This window comes from Leptonotus elevatus, chromosome 15 (assembly GCF_054856555.1).
Source record: "Leptonotus elevatus isolate MCC_2025b chromosome 15, RoL_Lele_1.0, whole genome shotgun sequence".
Lineage (NCBI taxonomy): Eukaryota > Metazoa > Chordata > Actinopteri > Syngnathiformes > Syngnathidae > Leptonotus > Leptonotus elevatus.
This window is the reverse complement of record NC_141253.1, coordinates 16,026,639-16,052,208: the sequence shown is the minus strand read 5'-3', so window position 1 is coordinate 16,052,208 and position 25,570 is coordinate 16,026,639. Positions and strand designations below refer to the sequence as shown.

The 25,570-nt window shown below is 39.6% G+C and overlaps 1 protein-coding gene across 3 annotated transcripts in view; it reads right to left on the bottom strand.

Moving 5' to 3' along the window:
- ehmt1b (euchromatic histone-lysine N-methyltransferase 1b) overlaps nucleotides 1–24,074 on the bottom strand; it is a 30,867-nt gene extending 6,793 nt beyond the window's left edge. The window contains exons 1-21 of one of the 3 annotated variants that reach the window (XM_086096617.1): nucleotides 24,037–24,074; nucleotides 17,039–17,126; nucleotides 14,120–14,640; nucleotides 10,623–10,851; nucleotides 10,356–10,504; nucleotides 9,112–9,255; nucleotides 8,915–8,983; nucleotides 8,706–8,805; nucleotides 7,862–7,993; nucleotides 6,193–6,470; nucleotides 5,498–5,730; nucleotides 4,750–4,965; nucleotides 4,575–4,657; nucleotides 4,374–4,480; nucleotides 3,801–3,923; nucleotides 3,560–3,661; nucleotides 2,281–2,385; nucleotides 2,045–2,199; nucleotides 584–754; nucleotides 228–372; nucleotides 68–145 (exon numbers count right to left, since the gene is read on the bottom strand). In XM_086096617.1, the coding sequence (XP_085952743.1) occupies nucleotides 68–145; nucleotides 228–372; nucleotides 584–754; nucleotides 2,045–2,199; nucleotides 2,281–2,385; nucleotides 3,560–3,661; nucleotides 3,801–3,923; nucleotides 4,374–4,480; nucleotides 4,575–4,657; nucleotides 4,750–4,965; nucleotides 5,498–5,730; nucleotides 6,193–6,470; nucleotides 7,862–7,993; nucleotides 8,706–8,805; nucleotides 8,915–8,983; nucleotides 9,112–9,255; nucleotides 10,356–10,504; nucleotides 10,623–10,851; nucleotides 14,120–14,640; nucleotides 17,039–17,126; nucleotides 24,037–24,057 (3,249 nt within the window). In that variant the 5' untranslated portion in view covers nucleotides 24,058–24,074. Of the gene's footprint in view, nucleotides 1–67; nucleotides 146–227; nucleotides 373–583; nucleotides 755–2,044; nucleotides 2,200–2,280; nucleotides 2,386–3,559; nucleotides 3,662–3,800; nucleotides 3,924–4,373; nucleotides 4,481–4,574; nucleotides 4,658–4,749; nucleotides 4,966–5,497; nucleotides 5,731–6,192; nucleotides 6,471–7,861; nucleotides 7,994–8,705; nucleotides 8,806–8,914; nucleotides 8,984–9,111; nucleotides 9,256–10,355; nucleotides 10,505–10,622; nucleotides 10,852–14,119; nucleotides 14,641–17,038; nucleotides 17,127–19,530; nucleotides 19,699–24,036 lie in introns of those variants that run through there. The other 2 variants (XM_086096615.1, XM_086096616.1) reach the window with 2 other exon arrangements.
- Between the last annotated feature and the right edge of the window lie 1,496 nt (nucleotides 24,075–25,570).

Below are 25,570 nucleotides of genomic sequence, written 5' to 3'. Positions count from 1 at the left end.
ATATCAATATTGAATCAGGACACACGCAGTTGTTCCTCCATCCAAAGATACTTTCACTCCAACTTACCGTATCATACCAGCAGCGCAGACTGAGCTGTCCACACATACAGACGCTTGAAGAACAGTCTTCCTTGCAAACGCAGTACTGCGTTGTCATGGACACATAGAACAACAACTTAGGTGACTTGAGAACAGAAGAGGGACACCAGCTTGAATTGATCATTTACCTGCAAGTGTGTTATGTTTCTATCGATGTTCAGCGGGGAGGTGACACAGTTTTCGAGGATGTACTTGTAGTCATCGGGGTATGGTTCACTGTCAACAGCATTGACACAGGGAACGGGAACTCTCTCCTGCCCGAGAGCAATGTCACTGTACATAAACCACACACACGCAATGTTGATGGCCCCTGACTGATTTTACAGTATACTGCACTAAGCATGCCCTCTTATCTTTTTTATCTACTTATGTTTACCTCTTCATAGTCACAATGACCTCTAGTTAGTATTTCATTACCTTTATGCCCTCTTTTAACACTATTTTTGTTAAAGCGAAAAAAAATTAAGCACATATCAATTTGAACCTGTGAAGGCTTTTTTCCACTGCTTGAATGAACCTGAGGTTCTTGGCATCCTTCTCTCTCCTGTTGGCCTGCAGGGCTGCAAACGTTTTGGAGTTGTGGCTGCAGCAGTCTGAAGCGGCTTCTCCTTCACGATTCTTTCGGGACACATCTGCTCCTCGAGACAGAAAAAGCCTGAAGGACAGGACAGTTAACTTAACAAATGACTTTTGGGGTGGGGGTGCATGATATTTTTTTACAATATAATTCAACCCACAAACTAAAATTCTCTGTCATTGGGTGTGAATGCAGACGATTGATGCTAAGAGTAGTGTTGTCAGTAGGCATGGGCCAATATTAGATTCTGACGGTATGCCAACTGTGAGCAAAAATATCACAGTAATAAAATTACAGTTCTACGTTCTTATTTATTTTTCAATTTTTAACTATTTGAGTAAGCAAAACAAAAAAATTCCCATTGAACACAATGTATTTTGTGCATTTTCAGCAAAATATAGAATACAGTATGTGGTGCAGAAACATGTACCCGCGACCCTTGGCCTACTTGGTGTCCCTGTGCAGAGTTCTAGAGGGGCTCGGTCATTCAGCTGTGCAAGCAGCCAATCATATTGTGCCCTGCTTAGAAGTCCACTCAAACGGTGACACGTAGTATTAGCTGTCAATAGTGGGGTTTCCATCAACACATTTTAATTCAAATTTTTAAGAAATGCGAAAATAAAACTGAATGGAAACGCAAGAAATTCGAAAAAGGGCCCAAAATTCGAAAAAAATGTTTTTGCGCTTGGAGGGGGTGGATTTTGAAGCGTATCTAAAAAAGGAAAATGTGAATTTTGGCTGTGGAAACAGGTTTTGCAAATAAGCGCTGACAAGACCGGATACACGTCGCACGTTTTTTGATCGGATATTACGTCACACATACGTTTGTAGTCACAAAGCAATATCAGACGATAAATTAAGGTATGTTTTGGGGGACGACGAAACAGAAATATATTAGGAATTAATTAAAGAAGCGAATATCAATGCAATTGTAGATGGAAAACAGCAAAGAAATGCTACAGGTTAAGAATTACAAAAGCTAACTCGATGTCATCGCACGGCGCAGTCGCTTCTTGTTGTTCTTCTTTTAAATTACATGTCTGTGGTGTATAGTAGGGGACCAATTAATCAGCCGGCCACAATGACAACATATAAATTCGTAATTTCACAAGCAGTCCACAGATGAGCAATGCAACTTGTACACGGAATCGTCCTGGATGTCAGTATTTTACACACAACCATAGAGCGACATAAACGTGTTAAGTAAGACAATTACTGGTAACATAAACACATATGATAAGGATTGACATCCTTATAACTTCATTAACTGCGCCACAGTGCATTATGGGTACAATATCTATGCAAAACATGAAAATAGGACCCCTGCCAATCAACTGTAATTGCCTTCACACAACAACAACAACTTACATGGCACACTCCAGACGATTTTCCCGAGCAGCTATGTGTAGGGGAGAGTCCCCATGGATATTTACAGCGTGGAGATCACAGTGTGCTTCCAGGAGCAGCGTGGCAATCTCAACACTGCCAGAGAACGCTGCCCAGTGAAGACAGATGTTTTCTTCCTGAAATTTTGACCACCATCCTATAATTAGATGTTTGATTTCTTTGTAAAAAGTCCAAAGTGCAGTGAGTTTTTGGGCAACCTTGTCTCTGATGCTGATGTCAGCTCCTTTGGACAGCAGCAACTTCACCTGGTTTACATGTTTGTACTCTGTGGCCCAAATCATAGCTGTCCAACCTCCATCATCCTGTAGGAAAAAGGAAACATCCTGATCACCCACCCCGAGTCAAGTTAAGATTAAAGTAACACTGTGTTTGTCACAGCATGATCCATCTACATCAGAGGTGGGCATCGAGGGCCAGTGTCCTGCAGGTTTTGCATGTTGCCCTTCTCCAACGCAGCTGATATATGATCAGCTCATCAGCATGCTTTGCATAAGCCTAATAACGATCCTGTTGATTGGAATCAGATTGTGTTGGAAGTGAGAAATATCCAAAACCTGCAGGAGCCCTCAAGGACCGAGATTGCCCACCTCTGATCTACATAATAATTTAAAACTGTTGCATACATAAATGAATAGCCCCTTTCACATAAGTGAAAGTCAAAGACGACTTCTTCCTGTGTCACTTTTGTGTGTTAAATGCACCAGCACACAACTAGAGGTTGAAGTAAACAAGTGAATTTCCCAGCTTCCAAGCTACTGTCTGAGGCAGAAAAGCAGTGAATAGCAATAGCGGAACGGAGTTTAACACCCACTTCTTATATGCTGTTGTCATGATGGGAGAAGTCGCACATCAGTCACTGTCCGGCAAGTATTTTATACATCACACCAGACGGTGGTGCAGCTTTTGGAATGCGTCATTTTGTGTTTTCAGGAAACTGCCTCGCAATGTGAACAAGCATACAGACAAAACAATGGCACAAGCTGACAAATGCCGATATGCCAATTTGGTGTGAAAGGGGCTAGCTAGTATTGCAACACTTGGGACTGTCAATCACTTGCAGCAAGTCGTACATTCTGAACATTGAACAAGCCAAATTAGCCTTGAGACAATCATTTCTGAATGTTTCAACAACAAAATGGCTTGTTCTTTCTAAAAAAAAAAAAAAAAAAATTTGAAATAAGCCTATGAAGAAAAGTATATGTTAAGGTTTAACAAAACGTTCCTAAATTTTGGAACATCAAGCAGTGACTTTTACATGTTTGTTTTAATGTATTTAATGTAACCACTAAACTCAGTAGTACAGTAGCCAGTGCACAAGTTACAGGGTGGATCGCTTCCTGTAAGTGCCTACGCAAATATAACAGGTTGGAAGTCAGTTGAATTTAAATGTGTATAATATATGTATAATACAGGTACTGTATTGCTGAGGTAAGTGCCAAAGTTCCACCTCATAATCACATACAATGTGTTACTGACCTGACAGTTAATGTTGACGAATCCTGTATACAGAAGGTGCTCAACAATGTTGTAATGACCAGACTTGGCCGCTAGGTGGAGACACGTGAACCCTTCAACATCCTGAGCAGAGTGCAGAATTTAGTACTGACCAGCTTTGTAAAAGTTACTTAAAACAACAAATATGAATGTGACAGACTAAGTGAGAAGGGTTCGTTTTTTTTTTTCTTTTGCCGTCTGCCAGCAAGTGATGGCGACAGACCTTGTGCATGGCGTTGGCTCCAGCTCTCAGCAAGTACATGACCGTCTCAATATGATTGTTTTCACAAGCATCCATCAATGGTGTTCGATGATCTTCGTCACAAGATTCTAAGTTTGCACCAGCCTTTGAGAGGAGAAACAATGACTCATTTTGAATGATTTATTCTAGCATAAACAAACAAGAAAATGGAATCAGGTAAAAAAAAAAAAAAAACATCTTTCAATTTTGCGTAAATACGAGCCTCCGGATATACTAAACCATCTAATCCTGCATACACATCAAACTTCTTTCAAATCTGTGAAGATCCTACAAACACAGGATATTTTTAATGGGCTAGGATAGGGATTTAAAAATGTTGTGATCGTAATTGTAAGTAATCCAAACAGTTCCGGATGGTTAAAACCTACAGGTATGTCGTTGTACACAAAGAAATGATGATGGAAACATAACATCGTTGATGGAAGTAATCAAGCATCTTTACCAAAGTAAGTAGAGTACAAGTTCTACAAATAGGAAATATGTTCTAAAGCAATAACATCATGAAACCCTTGGACTAAGGGGATGAGTTCTTACTTGCACAAGCATGTGGCAGATTTCCTTTTGTCCTCCCTCAGCTGCAGCATGGAGAGGGGTGCGTTTGTTCTGCGACTCCATCTTAAAGTTGGGGTCGATACCGTCCACTGCATATTACAAGAAGATGGAAATCATACCAAAACATATACGGTAAAGGAATAATATACAAGGAAGCGGTCCACATATCATAGAATAACTTACCTAGCATGAGCACAACCTTCTTAAGTTCTCCCTGTTTGGCTGAGAAGTAAAGTTGCTTTGGGTGAAAACGCAGCTTCTTGGGCCTATCAAAACAAATACACAAATGTAATAAAAAAAAAAGGTGGGAATCACATTTGATGTTGAATAGATTCCCACTAAAGCAATGAAAACACACTTCTCTGTGTCAAGAGCAACAAGGATGTTTTCAAGAGTTTCTCGAGGTGGTGCCTGAAGAACTGGAGATGAGGCTGTTGCTTCGAGATCGCCCTGCAGGTCTGAGCTCCTGGAGGATTTAGGTACATCAAGGGAGTCTAGCTCGGCTGCCAAACCAGCACAAAGGGAGCTGTCTGCTCTCCCGTTACCATCACCCGCCACAGCTGGGCGTAACGAGCTGGACATAAAAACAACTCTTTTATTAAAACCATAATTTCATCCATTCAATATTCACATTTAAATGAATTGAGCTGAATTGAAATATACTTTAAAATACATGTGGAAATTGCTACATGATCTTTGTTTTTATTTCAACCAACAGCTCGTTTTTTGGGGGTTTGCGGTCAGAGTGAGGTCCTAATAAGAAACAGGTGTGTTCAGAAATGAGGGGGACAATGAAGAAACAAAAAAACAATTGCAACATGTTCTCAAAAACAAACATTCTAACTTTCCGAGATGTGGCAGTTAATTGTTGAGTACAGTCCCAATAATAAAAGATTGACATCTACACCTGTAGAAAAATAATAAAAAGGCATTTGCCAAACGCCCCTAATCTACAGTATAATGTATATATCAAATTTGGCTCGCAAAAAAAAAGACCAAGTGAAAGCTCATAAATAAATAAATAAAACTTGTACATTTGACGCAGTCATAGGTTAGTCAGTACCACTGCATAGGTCAGTTATAAAACGTTAACGCAGGTAATTTACCTGCCAGTGGTGGTGTCCGCTCGGCCCTCATGGGCTCTGGGCGGGGCTGGTCCGTGAGCAGGTGTGGGGGGTACAGTGGAGGTTGTGTCAGCCTTGGCGATGGTAACCTCCTTGGCCTTGCTGGCCTCATCCCCACAATGGGGGCAGAAGCTTTGACCTTTCAGCACCGAGGCACAGGCAAGGTGAAAGCGATGTGAGATGTTAATGTCTGGTTGGCACTCCATGAACGTTCCCTTCACAGCCAAAGATAAAAAAAAAATACAAATTTATTTTTTCACAAGTTTATTACCTTAAAATTATTTCTGTTGACGTGATGCGAAAAATATGTCAGCTCATGAGTGAAATTATCATAGCTACATTCCCGTATCACTCAGTATAATATTTATTGATTGACAACTTTTTCCGCGGGTAAGATGTTCCCTGGTTACTGTCCGAATTAATGCCATTTTGTCATTACATAATGTGTGGACAATACAATATTTTTTCCTAAATTCGAATCCCAAAAGACCAAATTTTTTACCTAGGTCTTGAACTGAAGCAAAAAACTAACAAAAGGGATGACAAAAAAACCCATTCCCATTGAGGAAACAACTGCAGATGTTCATGACAGCATGTCCCCGTTGATATACTGTAATGGCATGTATTGGCAGCCTATTAAGACTGATCATCGAAGACAAAAGTGAATGAGTACTCACAGCCCTGCAGAAAAAGCCACAGCCAGGGCAGCACTGGTGCTTGACCATGCCGTTGCGGTGTTCCTCACATAGAACTAACAGCTGAACAGAGTTGGAGGGACGCATCATTTCTTGTTTCAAGACAGCACTCTGGCAGCGGGTCAATTGTCCATCAACACTTTCCGTAGCCATGCATTTCCTGTCAGCCAGGATGAGAATCTCTCGACTCTTGGGGGTTTCCATGCGGCAACTGCACAGTGGTAGCTCCTGGGCCTCCTCCATTGTTGAACTTGATGACTCTGCAAAGACCAAAAGTTATTTCCAATACAGTACAATACACTTTTTTCCGCTCACACAAAAACTGTTTTACTTCAATAAAGACGACATTACTTGACCTCAAAACTTAACAGGTTCAGACAGTGCTTCAAGAAAGAAAAAACGTTTTGGTACATTTTGCTATAAAGAGCAAGTATTTTGGGGCGACAGTTCATCCTGCAGCAGGACAACAACCTTAAGCCTGCAGCCAAGATATCAAAGGAGTGGTCCAGCCCAGACATGAATCTGGAGAGATCAGAAAATGGCAAACTTGTGGCATCATATCCAAAAAGACTTGAGTCTGTAATTGCGGCCAAGGTAACGCTGAGAATACTTATGTATATGTCTTACTTTTATTTATAATACATTTGTTTAAAAAATTTCATAATGGGATTTGCTGTCGAGAAATTTTGGGGGGGAAATACAGTGGTACCTCGGAGTTTGAACATAATTCATTCCTGCGAAGTGTTCAAAGTCCGAATTGTTCCACCTCCGAAACATTTTTTCCCATAGGAAATAATGTAAATGCAATTAATCTGTTTCCAAGCTCCAAAAACAGAAAATTCCTATTTTAATTTCTATTTATGTTTTTTACATTTACAGCACAATACAGTATTTAAACAATAAAAATACCTTACCTTACCTGTTGCGGTGTGATGGCATCAGTGGATGATAGTTCAGTGCTTTAGTTCAGTGCTGAGTTTGTGTATTTTACATTGGGCATATTGTTAGACTACTAAGCAACGTCACGCACGTTGTTGAACAGCTAAAGGGGGTCCTCGTGCCAGTATTTACGGAAGTAGTCAGTCACGGTAGTTACAACGGCGCAATAATCTCCTTCCTACATCCACTGTGGTTCGTAGCACTGCATGTTTTTCTTTGCTGACACTGGCACTTTTGTCTTTCTTTGGAGCCATGGCGAAGAAAATTGTCGTGGAAAATTTTAAATGCACTTGCGAGTATGGAGCACCTCCAGGAGTATTCACGATCTGACTGGAAATGAGCAGTGCATCGTCTCAAATACCGCAACGTGAGCATTTGGCATTACTCGGCTTCGCTCGGCTTCGCTCGGCTTCACTCGTTTACCCGTTTTCAAGGTATGTTCGGCTTAGCCTTCTTTGCTTGGGTGTTCGAACCCCGAAAATGAGTTGAAACTCAGAGTAATTTTTTACTCCGATTTTTGGGTTGAAGTCCGAATTGTACGAGTTCCGAGACGTTCAAACTCCGAGGTTCCACTGTACAGTACTCCATTTCAAAATAAAAATGTAACGGCACAAAATACGGAAAAAGTGAAACGCTGTGAATGTTTTCCAAGCAGGCTGTACAAAATAACATAAGGTATACAAGTGCAAATTTTTAAAGGAAACGCCATCACCTTTTCCATCTGAACTAGCGTCAGGCTCATCATGGAGTGAGACTTTGTCAGGTGCTGTTATCTGGGAGTGTTCATTTCCATCTTCTGTGTGCTTCGTAAATGAAGCTGGAGGCTCAGCGATGGACTCCGGTTCTGGGTAGAGCAATAAGTGTTGGTTGACAAAAACTACAGTCTCAAGTATCAATAACATTAATCAGTCAATACCGAGGTGGTTAAAACTGGATTGTCTTAATTGTGAGAACAAAATTATGAGGACTTAAAAACTGTCATTTATTTGTGTACATTATTGTCTTGTAGTCTAGCCAAAGTGTGTGTGCGTGCGTGCGTGCGTGCGTGCGTGCGTGCGTGCGTGCGTGCGTGCGAATAATACACACGTCTAACTGAGGGTTTATCTTAGTACTGTATATGAAAAAGAAAAGAAAAGGCCCATTTTAAATACTGCAGACAGGCCGCAAAGGTTAGCTCATTTGCCTCACATTTCAGAGTGCATAGGCTCAAATCCAGGTTTTGGTCTTCCTGAGTGAAGTTTGCATGTTCTCCCTATGCCTCCATATTTAAACAATAAAAAAATGAAAATGTAATGGATTTGTTCCAATGGTTGGATATTTGCCTATTAAAAACTATTAAATTGTTCATTACACTGCACAGTGCTATTAGTCATATACAGGTTTATAAATGGTAAAACCTACAAACATACAGTAGTCAACTCAGGATTCAGGATTATTTATTCATTTTTTGGGCTTTATTGTATCTTTTGGCTTGTCATTGTTGACACGAAGGTAGATCAGCTGATGTTGGCAGCTGGCAAGCCGATATAATACAGAAAGTAGTTCAGAGTTCTTACCATTGACCTTGGTCATCCTCTTGCACTTCCTAGATGGCCTGAGCCAGGCATTGTCTCCTTTTGTTTTCCTCTTTGACTTCTTTAGACTAGACTCTGTGCTCTGAGGCAAATGGAAGTTCAGCGACGAGATAATTTTGGGATCAGAGAAAGAGTAAATTGGTTGACGCTAGTAGACAAAAAGCTATTTTTTGCCTTCTACTTGGTCTTACCAAATCAGCCTCTGTGCCTTCCTCCTCACCATCTTCTCCAGATTCTTCAGAATCCTGCTCATTCTCCGCCTAGTCACAAGTGTAAGCACAAACACTTAGCACCTGCTAACACTGTTGATTACTATACTTAGATTAATTAACTAAAGTTTTGCAAGTTCTATACATTGGGAATTCAGTATTTCCTCAGCAAGCCAAACCTGAGCGATGGACTCAAATGTTGGAGTATCAGCACCAAGTTCCTCTTCTGGTGGCTGCTGTTCTTCTTCAGAATCCACCTCATCTGACTCCTCCTCTTCCTCTGATGCATGATCCACCTTCTCTCCATTTACGTTTATATTTGTCTAGGTTGGAGTTAAGACAGAACAAAATGTGGAAAATATCTAATATGACCTGAAATATCAGCATTAAAAAACTGCACACAAACAAAACATAGGCAACACACTGTTCTATAAGAGCTGTACAATTTTGCATTTTAAAAGGTGGTATGTATAAAAGGAACCATTTTAAGTTGTTTTCTTCTCTTTCATATTTAGGAGTGACGCACACCTAGCAACGCAGCTAAACACGACTGAACAGGACAATCGCAGAAAAAAAATACACTCTATAACTATATATAATAAAAGGGAGTGTAAATATTTGATATTGATATATTGCATTTCCGCGACAGGGACTCTCCATGCTTCCCTTTTTTCTGTCTGAGGCATTGAATAGATCGTAACTGGACTTCTCTGCATGTCTTACAAGATGTTTCACCTTTCACCCGAACTGGTTTCATTTCAGCCTGAGAAATGGTGTGGAAACTGGAGCCCTCGTTTATCCCCACTTTTGGGATGTCAAACAAGTCATCGAGGTTCACAAGATAAATAGGTTTCCACACCAACACTCAATTATCTCATCTGACTCATATTTGTTTTGTTGGCTGCTTTTAGCAGAAGATGTGATTCTGTTGGCTTCATCAAGCCAAGATCTTCAACTCTTGCTGGAGCGGTTCACAGCACAGTGTGAAGGGATTGGACACGCTTGTAAGAATGTGTCTCTCCCGAAAAAGCCAGCACACATGGTTGCGCTCGCTTACGAGCGCTCCTTTTTTATGCTTTTTTTGCACTATTTTCTTGCTTATCTATTTACTATTGGTTTTGCTAACATTCGCTACACCCGCCAGGAATTTAGACATTTAAAAAGACTGGCGAACGGCATCTGGTATGTTTTGAGTGCCTCTCATTACTCGCATAACATGCTAGTTTTGAATTGCAGCAAAACTAGTGGTCAATGTTTGGCCACTCATGAGAACTAGTGGCAGAACCCCGCCACATTTAAGTGGTGTTTCCTTTTTTTTTGTTAAGTTTCCGTGTCGCTCGGTGCCCGGCAAGCCTTGGAATGGTGGTGAAGTTGTTCAAATTATTGCATACTCTTTGCTTTAATACATGTGATGAGCACATACCTCAGGGCTCTTGGCATTCGGGTGTACCATCTTAAACATTTCCAACATTGTCATCTGCCGAAGAATTTTAGGTTTCTTCTTGGGAACCAGGCTGTACGTTCCCATCCTTCTCTTCTTTTTACGGAAAGACAGACCTCCTGTCAATAATCCTATATCAAAAGAAAAATATACAGTACACAAAGATAACTGGTTAATTTAAAACCCAAGAACCAAAAAAATAATAATCTATTTTGCGGTGTATCAGTGTATGTTATTTTTATCTGGAACCTGTGTGACCATGTTGGAGTTTGGATGACGTCGACGTGAGTGGAGGAGAAGAAACTACTGGAGTTGCTGGTGAAGTCGATGAAGCGGTTTGTGCTGAAGCTGGCAAATCCAAAGGACTCTGAGGTAGATGGTTCTCTGTTGAGCACTGCTGTGAAGGTTTCGGTGTGTCGGATGAAACCAAAGTCTCCATTTTGGCATTATTTGCTTCTCTTAATTCCTTCTTGAGAAGCTGTCAGTGACAAAAAATAAAAATAAATTGTGAGTGTCCTGAATAGTGGTGCAAAGACAAGATGTGATTCAAAATGCGGAAGCTGTTGCAACAACATTGCCTGAGCTTTAGAGTGAATGCACTTTGTGTTTTCCCAGTAGAACCAAATTTTTTGTGTATCTAACAAAATGATAAATATGAGGGAACATTGATAAAGTATTTGGACCTAAAACCAAAACAAAAAACAACATAGCTTTTTTTTTTCAATCTAATAGCTTTCTGGAGTGTGTGTGTGTGTGTGGGGGGGGGGGGGGGTGGTGTCATGTTTAAACATACTGTACATCTTTACAGGAACAGAATTGTGATTATGTTTGACTTGATTTCAAAATGAGGTAATTTATCTTGGTACAAAAGAAGAGATGCTTTGACATGGCAGAAATGGTAGAAACGGGACTTTGGGAAGAGTCACAATCAATTATGACAACAATTATCTGGACTACAAGCCACTAGGCCACAAGGTGTGGGTTATCCATCAGATAACAATGGGGCGCACTATAAAGGAAGCGCCAGAGCGTCAGGCAGAGCAAAACAAACCAAGTGAGCCCAAATACAGTAGAAGAGACAGAACAAGATTGAGACAATTTGCACCCTCATTATGGAAAAGAAAGTAGCGGGAACCCGGTGCGGTAACATTAAAACACCTGCGGCTTACAGTCGGGTACAGCTTATATGTGTAACAAACTCGAGTATTGCCCAAATTTAACTTGCACGGTTTATAGTCAGGTGCGCCTTAAAGTCCAGAAATTACTGTACCTATACTGTACTTAATTCGCACACTCGATGGAGAAGCTACCACTCTCTACAACTACTACTAAAAGAGAGAGAGAGAAGAGAGAAAGTAACTATAATTAAAATTTTAACAGTAACAATAGTGACATTTTATTACTGGGTCATTCCACCACCGATCACCCAGAAAAATTTAATTTTGAAACCTCACCTGTTCCAATTTCAGTGAAATTTGGTGTTAGGGGTCATTCATAGTATTTAATTGTTGCACTTTTTTTGTAAAAAAAAATATAAGAAAAATATAAAAAAATAAAAAGGCATTGACATCGAATTTCAAACGGCCTTTTCTAGCAATCACTGGTTTCAAAAATCATAGTAAGGAAAAGGGGAAAACATAAGGAATCCAAATCTGTCATTTGTTTTGAGGACTCTTGATCTATACTTTGACTTGATTTTGTTTTCACTAAGGGTCATCTAATCAGGATTTTATGCTGCCATCCATGAGTGAGACTGATACCAATTACATGGATTAGCTGCACATTTTTCAATTTCACAGCTGCTTAAAATAATTATTTTAATACTGTTGTTGATTAATCTGTCAATTATTTTTTAGATTAATTGATGAATCCGTTTTTCTTTTTACTGTACAAAAACAGGACATGAATTCAAATTGACATTGCAGAAAATGCACAAACATATATTATGATTCAGTTACTGGTTTGATCTGTAACATTTGCAGTGTAAAAAAGTGGGAGGGGATGCTACATTGCACTCAGGCTGATTTCAGGTTGGCTCCAGGCTGCAAAGTAAGAGCTGTGAATGAGCGTTTTTTTGTGATCGGCAACGAAAGGCATTGTTTGACATAGGCCGATCATGTGTTTTCCACGATAATCAGCCAATCACGATTGGTGGCTGATCAATTGGAGCACCACTACTCTGTAGTACAAAAAGTGCCGCATAAAAATGCCTTTTTGGTAAAAAGAGTAGGACTATAATCTCATAAAAGCATTACTTTTTGTACCATTACACATTTTTTCTTGCAACTTTGCAACTTTTTCAATACTTAAAACCCTGTAAAGCGAAGAGATTTGTTTATAATATATCATGCATGTATGCAGCTGCTGGCCGACTGGGTGTTGTTTAAGAACAAGGAAACATACTCGAACGAGAACACTCGTGTTTTTGTTTTTTTGATTGAGTGAGGAAAGGCCCTCAACAACTTGGTGGGTTAAACACATTATTGTGACAGGCATAAGACGATTGTCTGATATTTGATTAACAGCTGACAGTTGGGCGGGGCGACGTTTCAGTGCATTCAGCAGCGCACGGCCACAGCATTTGAGAGCAGAGAGAACGGTATGGGGTGATTCCGTGTCAATTTACACAAATCCTCTGAACCTCCCCAGTGACACCTCTTTACGGCGGACTACGAATACGGCCCAAAATTTTGTGTGCGCTTCCCAGATCACAAAAGTGGACATGTCATGCAAACCTTGAAGGGCCATAACTTAAAAAACTTTTGAGCTAAGAGGCTCTAAACTTCGGACTCTTTCTTTTGACAAATGGAATAAAAATCTGGAAAATTGAAGAGGTGTTACTGGGGAGGGTGTGTGAATTGACACAGAATGACCCTATGATTTTGGGTTTTTTCAAGATTTTAAAGCATTTTTTGTGAATCATTCAAACTTGGCAGGGTTGTTAACACTCTTCTCTGTGGTGTATCAAAATTACAAGACATTTCTTGAAACCTGCTATGTTCAAATTTGATCAATTTCATATGTTTTTCACAAATCAATACTAGTGGGCATTATCATACAAAATTGTGATATATCATTCACAAAGTTAACATCGAAGTAGACATGGGCCAATTACCGGTTAACCGTGGTTTCAATAACTGGTAATACTATGTCACCGGTAATGTAGCTTTTCTTTGCTTTTTTTTTTAGGAGTCTTCTAAGCAGGGCACAATAGATTGGCTGCTTTCAGAATTGAGTAAACAAGCCGCCACTTTGAAATTAATTGCTTCCAATTAACTTTTTTCTTCTCTGCAAGCAGAGTGGGAAGGGGTGGGCAGTTACGCACAGAAGAGGAAGAGCTAAGGAGCAAGACGATAGAGACACCGCAAACATGGATCCCTTTTTGCTCTGTTAATAAATATGAATTGTCCTTAAAAAAAGAAAAAGAAAAAAACTGGGTACTAGTTAGCCTCAAAGACAACATGAGTAGCCCAAGGGTCTGTTCTAAAACACACACACCAGTGATGGAAAATTTAACTCACTAAGAATTAAAACAGAGCAATGTTAACATTTATTTATTTTAACTTAACAGGGTACAACACATTTCTTTTGTACCAAATGTCCCTGAAGAAAAAGTGTTTTTTATTTACCCAAATATTTCAAAAAGGTCATTTTAGAGCTGTCATTTTAATACCGTGACACTACAATGTTTTTGCCTACAGTTATCATACCGTCACAATGTAATATCAAACAACGGAATCATTTACCTTTTGTTCGAGAGTGACAGCAGGCCTCGACATGGTTTTGCGAGCTCTGTGTACCATGATGGGTGTTGAGGCTGTGGTAGTTGGGGCTGTGCCATTTTTAGAGTCTATTGTCTCCTGCCCTGATGTGGTTCCTGTAATAGGGTCAGTTCGTAGTGCACCTAAAGTCTGAGGAGGCCCAGAGTCTAAGGAAGGGGGAGTTTTGGTCAAGTGTACCCCTGTGTGTGCGCTTGAAGGTGAGCAGTTAGTCCTGTGGGAGGAAATTGCCAAACCAGGCGTGGCTTCAGAGCTGTCCTCCTCTTGCGGCTTCATGAGAATAATTCCATTGCTCCCAGTAACAGAACCGTGTGGCGTCTCCATGTCCGACAAACCATTCTCATTTACTAATGATAGCTCCTTGCTGTGGTCTGGTGTAGGACTGTATGCCGGGCTGTTGTGCCTGGTGTTGTCACATTCTGTTCCATTAAGCATTGGTTCTGCCACAGGAGAAGAAGCCAGCCTGTCCATTTCCGTTTTGTGTTTATCTGTGGGTCACAACCAAAGGTGTATCTTAGATTGTTAAAAGAAACATGTTCAGCATTGTTTATTTTGCCGAAAAAAAGAAGGGAAAAAAAGTACTCTTTACAACTGGATCATCTTCCTCCACCTTTTATGCCATTATACAAAATACCTTATGACAGTCTAGCTTGCCAAATTGTGGAAGTGTGAACTTTCCAACGTAGAGTAAATATTTTTGACTGGCAAACCTGTTTGAACAAATTTGTAAACTTGTTACAATGAGTTTGTAAATGCGTTCAAACCAGTGGTGTAGTCCAGGGTATACGCGGGTATATGAAGTATACCCACTTCTTTTTTCAGTCAGTATTGAGTACACCCACTTCTAAATCCGCCCAGATACACATCGTTCAGCCATTCATTATTTTTGTTTATTGTTCACTAAATATTGTGATTTGTTTTATGACATATACTTTATGTTTGCCTCATGATAAATACATTTTACACTATTTCAGGCTGCTTGTGTTACCAAACTGTTCTTAACAAGTCATAATTGTATTATTGTGAGTAAGTACAAATTACAGATTTTTAATTCTTACATGTCACCGTTTCTAAAATAGGGCGTTTTTCTGGGCTACTTAAATAAATAAATAAGTAAAAATTGAGAGTATACCTACTTCTCCAGGGACCACTACACCACTGGTTCAAACATATTTGCAAATACATTCAAACGTACTTGTAAGCTAAATGCTAAAAACATAGCATGTTTTCCCATTATGCGCATGTGCAAGTGAAAAAAAAAGCTATTTCTTTTGTATTTCGCCTACATTAAAAAACAAACTTAGAACACTAGTTTACCTAAAGTTAGAGGAGCAAGACAGCACCGTCACTAAATAAATAAAAGTCGTTTGAAAGAATATGGTTTAATTAACTACAAAACGTTCAATTATTTTTGGATGATTCGTTTGGGTGGGCAGGAAGGTATTATATAATAAAACTTTATATACAGATATACTTGTGTTTACTGAACTGTTCTCCAGCATCAAAGTTTGCACATAGACCAATTGTTTAGGTCCTGAATGGGTAACTGGCGGCCTGCATGTGGCCTGCGCCCACAATCTGAGTGGCTCCCAATTAATTTTAACAAAAAAAAAATTGTTTTGCTTATTCCAGTTTTTTGGGGTGGGGTGAATTATAAACCCGTTATCAGGGGAAAACACATATTGGCGCTTAATCTGTGGGTTCCGAGAGACAGCCCGCCAACTCTGTTTTAAAGGCGGGTACACATACACGCATGGCCACCTGTCTACCGATATGCGGAAAACGCCTTAAGCGGCACGCCTCTTTCAGCTTGTGTGCGAGAGGGCTCAGGAAGATGGCTTCACGCACTGAACACTGAAGCGCTCTCTGGCCGTACACTCCTCGTTGAGAAGCATGACGCGCTAATTAAGTGTCATATGGATTTTTTTCTTACATGGCCGACAGCCGCGGCAAGCCAACCGACATGACATTTTGTAACAAGAGCAAATGTTTTTCGCGGTGAAAGCAGAAGAAAAAGCAACAATCACTCCTGGCCCTGCAGTGGACCCAAGGTGCGGTCAATGAACAGGCACACAGCAGGAAATCACAGGTATGCATAGAAAAACCCCAGATGACTGACAAAGCGACAGGTTGTGACAGATTTTTTGACACGTCCCTTGAAAAATAAGTCAAGTGTAAATTATTTTGTTCCCAGTTTGTAGTATTTTATTACGCATTTGACTAATTGAGAGCGTAATGGAGAAGACCAGAGACACGCACGCACACTCTAGCAACGTTACATTGAGTCATGGGAGTGCCACTGTATTACCAATATTTAAAACGGATGACATCAGATGCAGTCAAATACAGTACTTCAAGAATATGGCATGCAATGTGAAAGCACATACAGTAAATACATGATAAATATATACAGTATTTACACAAATTAACATGTATACATCCTAATATTTTGAATTACTGATAATAAAAAAACTAAAATTATTTTGCTGCTTTTGCTGATGTTTTAGATTTTTGTCAAGGTACCGTTTCAGTACCGGTATCGAGGTATTTTATACAGGTATAGTACCAAAGTCAAAATTTTGGTATCGTGATAACACTACTTCAGCTGAGCACATTCTTGCATCTAAGTAGGCAGATGAAGCAGAATCAGAGTCTTTATTTGTCACCAATTGAATGCCAATGCAGTCCGGTCAGTGCCAGAGTACCAGTTACAATGTTTTTCATGTATACCATAGACTAAAACATCTTTGACGACCATGAAATTGTACTTTAAAATGAAAAAATGAAATGAATGAAAAAAATGGAAACAATTTGCAATTTGGGTAGTTTTCTGTTTGGTTTTAAATTAAACGTAAATCTTCAAGTTTGGAGATATACAAATGATACCTGTCCCTCCATTGTTTGCCAGGTCCAGTCCGTCCTTATTAGATGGTTCTTCACCTTTGTAAATGCTTCCTTTGGCAAGACCAGTGGGCTAGTAGAAGAAGAACACATTTGTTACTAGATAACCTTCTAAATATGAGAGATTCAATAACACATTTTATATGGTTACATAATTATAGTAATTAAAATACCAGCCAGCCACTGTTAAATACTGAGTAAGTAGATTGCTTATGTCCACACATTATTGAAACTGAATACAGTTTCACAAAATAGACAGTCAATCTAAAATGATCAGATAGATAATAACCTTGAAAATAACTCATAGATCCATTAAGATTTTCATTTGCATTTGAGACACAAATGGCTGGAGTTTAGGTGAATAGATACGCTATAAGGATGGTGAAGAACCTCTCTTCATCAGAAAAGCGTCTTGTCCTACAGAGAACTGGTGATATTGCACTATTTTAGTTATTTGACCAGATTTATATATATATTGTCTAAATGTGCCACTTCCTCTAGAGCAAATCAAGCATAGGCTGAAAACAGTACCAAAGAAGAGAAAAAAGGGTATTGAGTTCACACTGATGTTATCAAATTTGATATTCTATGCCTTTATTCTTTTTTACAAGCCCTTCTTCGTGACACGTAAAAGCAATGTTTTACCTGAAAAGCTAGCTGCCTTATCGAAACAATTAAGCCAGCCAGCCTGCTGTTATACATAAAAACATCAGCTAACCAAACGTGTTGCTGACTGAGGCAGTAAAAAACAATATTGATCTTGAATCTTTTCTTTCCTTAATCTACAGAATCCCAACCAAATGACCTGCAATCAAAATAACTGCAGCAGACACAAATGAAAGGTGTAATATTTCATGGCCCATCCAGTAGATGTATATGCACTAAGGACTCAGATTTGAAGGACAATTCAAAAGGTACACATGTTGTCTAAAAACTGCATAACCCAACAAAATGAGACTTCAGGTGACATTTCCAGAACCATACTCCAATGAGTCTCTGAGCCAAGGGTGAACATGCACTTTCAGACAGCAGCAAAGCCAGGCCTGGCAGCCAGACTTTAAGTCTCTCCCAAAAAACATCTAGTCTAAGGGAGCAATTCTCACAGGTCAACGGTCTGAAAGAACTTGGTCTGAATTTGTGTGTAAAGAAAAAGAATCATTCCGTTCATTATTTCCATGGATTGAGGACAACCAGTTATGAAAGACTTTGTGCTCTTCCCTCCCCCTAGTGGTGGACATTTGAAACATCTGCTATATCAGGAGGGAGGGAGGGGGAAGGGAGGCAGAGAAGCCTGTCTGCAGATCTCCGCCATTTCGCAACTGGATTGTTTACCACCACAATGCAGCCATTGCCGTAGTTTTCCACTAGATGGGGAACATAGGGGTTCCTAAAGCCAATCCCCGCCTTAACGAAGGCGACTTAATGAAGTTGCAAATGCCAGTCAAAGACCAAATATTTATTTTTTTAGGATTACATGAAAAAGGTATGATTCCTGATTTCCTCAGTTTCTGATACACCAGAATAAAGGCTCATAGCTTAGTTTTATATACAAAAACAACAAGCCTGATAATTAGATGGCTAAGTACCTGTTCTTAGGTTTTATCTATTGCTCAGAGAGTTCAGATTCCCTGCCCAAAACATGAGCTCAGAACTACAGCGGTTTTAATACTGTTTGTATTGTATTAAGGGCCTGATGAGTCGAAACTATCCAGTGGAACAAAACAGCAGCATTGCAAGTAGAGCATAGAAAATGTTATTTATTTGCTCATCCAAATACGGTACCTTTCCTCATCCTGGATTTCAGTTTGGTATGTCCTTTTATCACCAACTGACACATGAAAAATCGCTGAACATATTGGTATTTTTCCATCTACATAGATGCAACAGGATTTAGTCGGACAGAGAGAAGAGTCAAGTAAATGGCAGATCCCACCAAATGTGACCCTAAAATGTTGACAGATTGATGATGAATCTCTCTGCCGCGGTATGTTCAATGAGATTACTTCATTGAAGATACCTATCGAGCCTTGGGACTCGGGAAGACATAAAAGACAAGCAGGGCTGATATGACGTCACATTTTCAATGCGGCGCTTGCGCTGGGGCTTGAAGCCACAAGCTGCTGTTCTCCAATAACAGGATCCAAAAGTGCAGGCTCCTATCTGCCTTTGAAACAGTAGCCTTACTGCCATAACAATGACTGCTCCTCAAGACTTGATAATGAGGTCATGTCAAATATATCATGAAAGAATGAGAAAAAGCAGCAGTAAATGTCTTAAAAACAACACCTTACAGAGAACATGTCAACACAGAAACAGCAGCAGTTCAAACCAGGACATTCTGGTTTGAATAGCACATGGCTCAAAGAAACAGAGAAGCACGACTAAAAAATCTCATTCAGACTATTCCGAACCAACCAAGTAGAAAGAAAAAGAAAGCTAGCTATGCATGTCTTTTGTGCCTCCATGAAGCATCATACCTGCTTTCTTCTGTTGGCCTCCAATGAGAAGAGGGAGCCAAGCAGGGGAGAGAGAGCAAGGTTGACGGACAGCAAGAGAACGCAAGAGAGCGTGAGCAAGCAACCAGATTGTTCCTCTTCCTCCTTTCTTTCTCCACATGCACACTCACCTCGGCAGCCATGTGACATGGTGGCTCCCTCTGTTGGTTCTAGCCTTCAGAGGTCTCCACAGTGAATATTCAGTTTATTTACCATCATTTATTTTAGACAATAAGATCTCATTGAAAACATTCTTTGGGACAGACTTCTGTCTAAAGATGAGTCACCTTAATCTTAACTCACTAATATTTATGAATATTATGGTGTATTAGCTACTGTCACAAAGGGGAAAGTTTAATTAGGCTCAAAGGTCACAAAAACACAGTGGATCTACATTAAGACTTCATGGGTAGTCTTAAATTCATAAGGCACCGCAAAGCAGCTAAACACAAGACATAGAGCAGATCTGAAATGGCACGGCAGACCACATTCTAACAAGAGCATTCATTGAGTGCATACCTCTGCCTAGGCTCAAACAACAGTACATTTGCATGATGTTAGGAAAAATGGAATTCTGGGGTGATATGCACAACTGGACTTTTAAGCAAGAAATGTCCAGTTATTTATTCAGTATCCTATCAATAATGTGGTATTGATCAATCGTGTCTGATTGCAATTAAGGTCATACATGAGTACATTGCTTAGCGTCAATCAGCAGAGGTGTGGTTGACTCAGTCAATCAAGGATTTTTAAATCAAAATGTCTATCCCTAGTCTCAACATGTAAAAAACGTTCGCTAACTTGCCAATGGGCACTAAAAATCGCGTCGGGTGAACTCGGTTTACGGTACAATTCGCCCGGAAGGCGAACTGAAAATGATCGTGAGTGGAAGAGATTCCATACACTGCACACAGACTCGTGACACGCATTATAAAAACAACACGCTCATTTGGTGACTGAATCGCACGAAGACGGCACCGCCACCCTTTTATTTTTTTTAATCACTGCTCAAACACCATTTTAGTTCTACTATTATTTTCAGTTTTGTGATGATACGACTTGAAAAAAGGTCCATATTTCTTAGCAAAGGGTCAGGCTACCTGGAAAATTGTTGGACTACTTCAGTTTCGCATGTTAGGAGCCCGGCTGGCCTGAATTTCATGCAATTTTAAGGAAAATGCTGTATTGGGATATGCAAGTCTTTCTTTAAAATGATCTGTCTTTTTCTTTTTTGGGGGGAGGGGGGGAGTGTACTTACTAGTAGGCCTACTAGACGTTTTGTTATCATCGTCGTAATGGAGTGCGGAAAATGTATAAACGCAGCCTATAATTAGCAGCTCGTATTTACTCTAAATGTATTAAGTACAACAAGTTTTAGAAGGATGGGAACGGTGTGTTGGGGCGAGGCCTCATACTGGCTTACTAGAGGTGTGAAATAAAATATTATTTAAAAAATAAGCCAACCTTTCTACTTCATGGAAATTCAGCTATTGGAGGGGGATGAGGGGAGCTTGGAACGGATCACCAGCCAAAAGTGAAGTAACACTATAATTCATATTACAACTGAAGTACTATTATGATATAAAACGAGACCAAGATAAATCATTCCAAAACTTTTTCATCATTAATGTGACCTATAAGCTGTACAACTTTACTCCCTTTTTTCTTAATCTTTTTGAGGGGGTTGTAAAATGAACAACTGAATCAATGTGATTGTGCAAGTGTGCACACTCTCTAAATATCTTCATAAATGAACAATCACAATCAAACTTCTGTTAAACGGGAATCAGCACACACCTTCCCTCATTTAATGTGCCTCTTTTTGACCCCAAATAAATTTGAAATGTTCGAGTAGGCTTTTCCTGACATTTTTGGATTCTATGAGACGGCTTAGCAGGTTGTGTGCTAACACTGACTGCTAATTTGAACTGTCCATAATTCATTCCACCTTGTCTGAGGCCCCATTTCTAATAGAAGAAAAAACACACAATGCTTCACTGTAGGTATGGTTGTTCATTTGGTGAGTAACTGTAGTGTTGTGCTTGTGTTGAATATACTGTTTTAATATAACCAAAAGTTCAACCTTGGTTCGATCAGACCATAACACATTTTCCCACACGTTTGGGAGATTTTGTTCTGGTCCAGTCGTTTTACCTACAAAAGAAGACTGGGGCAGAAGTGTAATGTACTTTAGATGGAAAACTAACTAAGGCAAGTTTGTCGTTTATTAAATATACCACTGTGTATTTTAAGGGTTAATGAGTGTATGAAAATTCATTTTAGATGCTGCCTGATAAAGCATACAAAAATTATGTAGGCTTGCTAATTTTATAAATGTTATAGGAGCATGAATCTGATTGTTTTGTTTCGTTGTATTTCAGCAATATCATAATACTGCTGACTGAACATTTTGTGATTCAATAATTGTTCTGCCATTTCATCTCAATATGTGACTATTCTATTTTTTTGCATTATGAATTAAATAGTAATGCTATCTTTTTTTAACTTCCACTTTGGCTCTTTTCAAATATTTGAGTTTTCAGTTTCCAAATATGTCAGTTGCATTAAGCAAGGCCACAAAACACCAACTGGTCAAAAGTGCGTCATCTATTTTCAACATGCACTTTAGTTCACTTCTGTGCACAAATGTGAGACTCCTTATCGAAAGTTGTAGGGCGCCAAACTAACTGGCATGTAATGTACCTTCCAATTTCCGGTGTACTTCCTCCCTTCATTGTCTGAGTTGAGCTTCTCTGTATGCAATCGGTTGACTGCTCAACAGAAAATTGTCATTTTTGAGCAACAAGGAGTACACTTTTTTCCTCAGTATCATGCCGAGAAAGAACACTTAATTGTTTTGCATTATCAGAAGTGCCTACCTGCATTTACAACCTAAATTCTAATGTTTTCTCCATGAAACTAAATTATATTCATTTAACAGTATATTCTCCTTATTCCATAGCTTTTCTCTTGGTTGCACTGCTTTCACAACATGGATGTGGATTTTATGTCAACCTAATCTGCACAGGGACTTCAGAATCAGTGGTGTTGGCCAATGTAACCTAAAACGGTACTGTTTCTTGAGTCAATCAAATTTTCCCCTCAGGGCCAGCTAGCTTATATTATTAATGTTTGCATTTTCCAGTCATTTGGTTAGTTGATCAGAGCAAGTCTAGTTCAAATAGCAAAACATGTCATGTCTGCTCCAAATGCCGTACTTTGCACTTAACACGTAACACTTTACGTGTTAATATTGTGTTTTTTTTAAAGTATTGATGGTTTCTATAATTGTAATGTGATGGTGGTCGTATTGAGTGAAGTAAATTGTCACTTGAGTCCCAGGTACCAAATGCACAGGCTGACAATGATAAAGTGTAAATAAATAACACAAATACAAACAAAAGTTTGTCTTTTGTATAATGCTTGTGATTTATAGAAGGCCAGCGTTTATCATTAATGTGCTGCAGAAGACAAAACCATGACCATCCACAGATGAAGCCTTCAGCTTCCACCTTTAAAATCAGTCGATGCCATCACAACGCATAGTGACCGACCCCTGCCAAAAGCAAAAATACACAAGGCTCATATGGATGAATACTTATTGTTGCGTCTTCACGTTGTGTATAACATTTTTCTTTTAATGTCACAGTCGAATCTGTGAATGTTGTTAGCCCGGAGCGCTTATCAAAGGATAGAAAGCCATGACAACACGCCAAAGTCTGACTTACAGAAAAAGTACATTTGTTCATGTACTTCAAGAAGAACAAATAAAGTGATTCTTGTTTAATATGTAGAAAAGAACGAGGCTTGTGAGCCACTGCCATGTGTTTACAATGAAAGCTGCTCAGCCTTCAGTGTTTATGTAGCTAGCATAGCGCTGTTTATGATATGTAGACTAACAGAGCCAATTGCCAAATTCTGTTATATTCCTCCAAATTTTAAAACGTAATTACACTTCATTCTAATTTGAAGAGGATGCTAAGCCACAGAGTCAATGTATACATCGCTTTACTCGTATTTGTGCACTGTCTGCTAACTAGCAAAAAGCTAAACAGCCGTGTGCAACTAGCCACCACAGACCGGCAAAAATGTACTTCAGCCAAAACATGAACGGCGTTGGCTTAAAGGGGGCGAATGAATCCCGTTTTGGTTTATTTTGAAGGCTTAACGCAGACAGGAGCAAGATATTGCCTTGGACATGGTGGGCCATGTATGAATAAGACAGCGAGCTTAGCATAAAACGCGCCAGCACACAACATTCATGTTCCGGGGCGCAGCATCTTCCTACACGTTCAGCTGCCCTCCGGTAAGCACAAAAGCAGGAGAGCATAGGCTGGCAGCGGGAAATGAACAAACCGACGCCTACATAAAGACAATTATCCCGCTTTGCCACGCAGCCTCCACGAACGATAGAGTAACACATTATTGGTAACTGGGAAAGAAGCGAAAAGTGAAACAAGCTTCAGTATATAAGGTTCACTCACTCACCTCGGTCTCTACCGAAGCCATGGTGCTTGGACCTAAACTCCGCCCATGTGTGATGACGTCACGTAGCTTGATTTTCTTTTTCTTTTTTTCTCTCCCCTCCAAAAGATGATAGATGTGATATCATATCACACCTGAGTCTGTCTGTCCGTCTATGATTTTTTTTCTCTCCCCTCCAAAAGATGAAAGATGCGATATCATATCACACCTGAGTCTGTCTGTCTGTCTGTCTATCTATCTATCTATCTATCTATCTATCTATCTATCTATCTATCTATCTATCTATCTATCTATCTATCTATCTATCTATCTATCTATCTATCTATCTATCTATCTATCTATCCCCTTCAAAAATATTGGAACGGCGATGTTAATCCTTTGTTTTTGTTGTTTCCTGAACACATTTGAGTTTCAGACCAAAAGATGACTATGGGACAAAATTTCAAAATTCCAGCTTTTATTTCATGCTATGTATGTGTTAAACAGTTCAGGACAGAGAGCACATTTAGTTTGAAGCCACCCACTTTTAAAGTGAGCAAAATCCACCTTATTTGTATTGAAGACCAAAAATGCCCAAATAAATAAAAGTGAAAATTAAAACGGATATACAAATGTTATTAAAAATAAAATACAAAAAAAAAACATAAATGGAAATAAAAACAACAAACATAAATAAATAAAAGTACAAATAAAAACCAAGACTCAATAAAATCATCCATCCATCCATTTTCTTAACCGCTTGTCCTCACAAGGGTCGCGGGGGGGCGCTGGAGCCTATCCCAGCTGGCTTCAGGCAGTAGGCGGGGTACACTCTAAACTGGTTGCCAGCCAATTGCAGGGCACACAGAGACGAACAACCATCCACACTCACAATCACACCTAGGGACAATTTGGAGCGTTCAATTAACCTGCCATGCATGTCTTTGGAATGTGGGAGGAAACCGGAGCACCCGGAGAAAACCCACGCAAGCACGGGGAGAACATGCAAACTCCATCCAGAAAAATCGAAACCTGGACTCGATCTCACGTCCTCTGCACTGGGAGGCGGACGTGCTAACCAGTCGTCCACCGTCTCACCGCCACCTTAAAATAAAATAAAAATAAATACAAAAATAGCGCTCCGCATCAAGCCCCAACTCCAGGCCGGGCACCAGAGGGAGTCCACCGTGAGCAAGGGAAACGTCCGTCCATTTGTGTTGATCATCATAAGGGTCTAGGAGCTGTGTTTTGTCTGGTCCTTCACCTAAGAAATCATTAACATGAACATTTAAGTGTTGACATATTCCAAATTATGCGTTTTTATTGGTTTAGACACACAAATATATAATGTCCACTTTTTTCTTTTTCTTTTGTACAATTTGCTTTCATTTATGTTATTTATTCGCCCCTTAATGTAAACGAACTGCTTATTCACTAAAGCCCGGAAAGTTGAGTTTACCGACTATTGTGTACTCACATAGTACTGTAGTTACCATTCCACGTCAATAGGTGGCGGATATGTACTACTAACACAGTTTTCAACCACCGTTAAACCAAA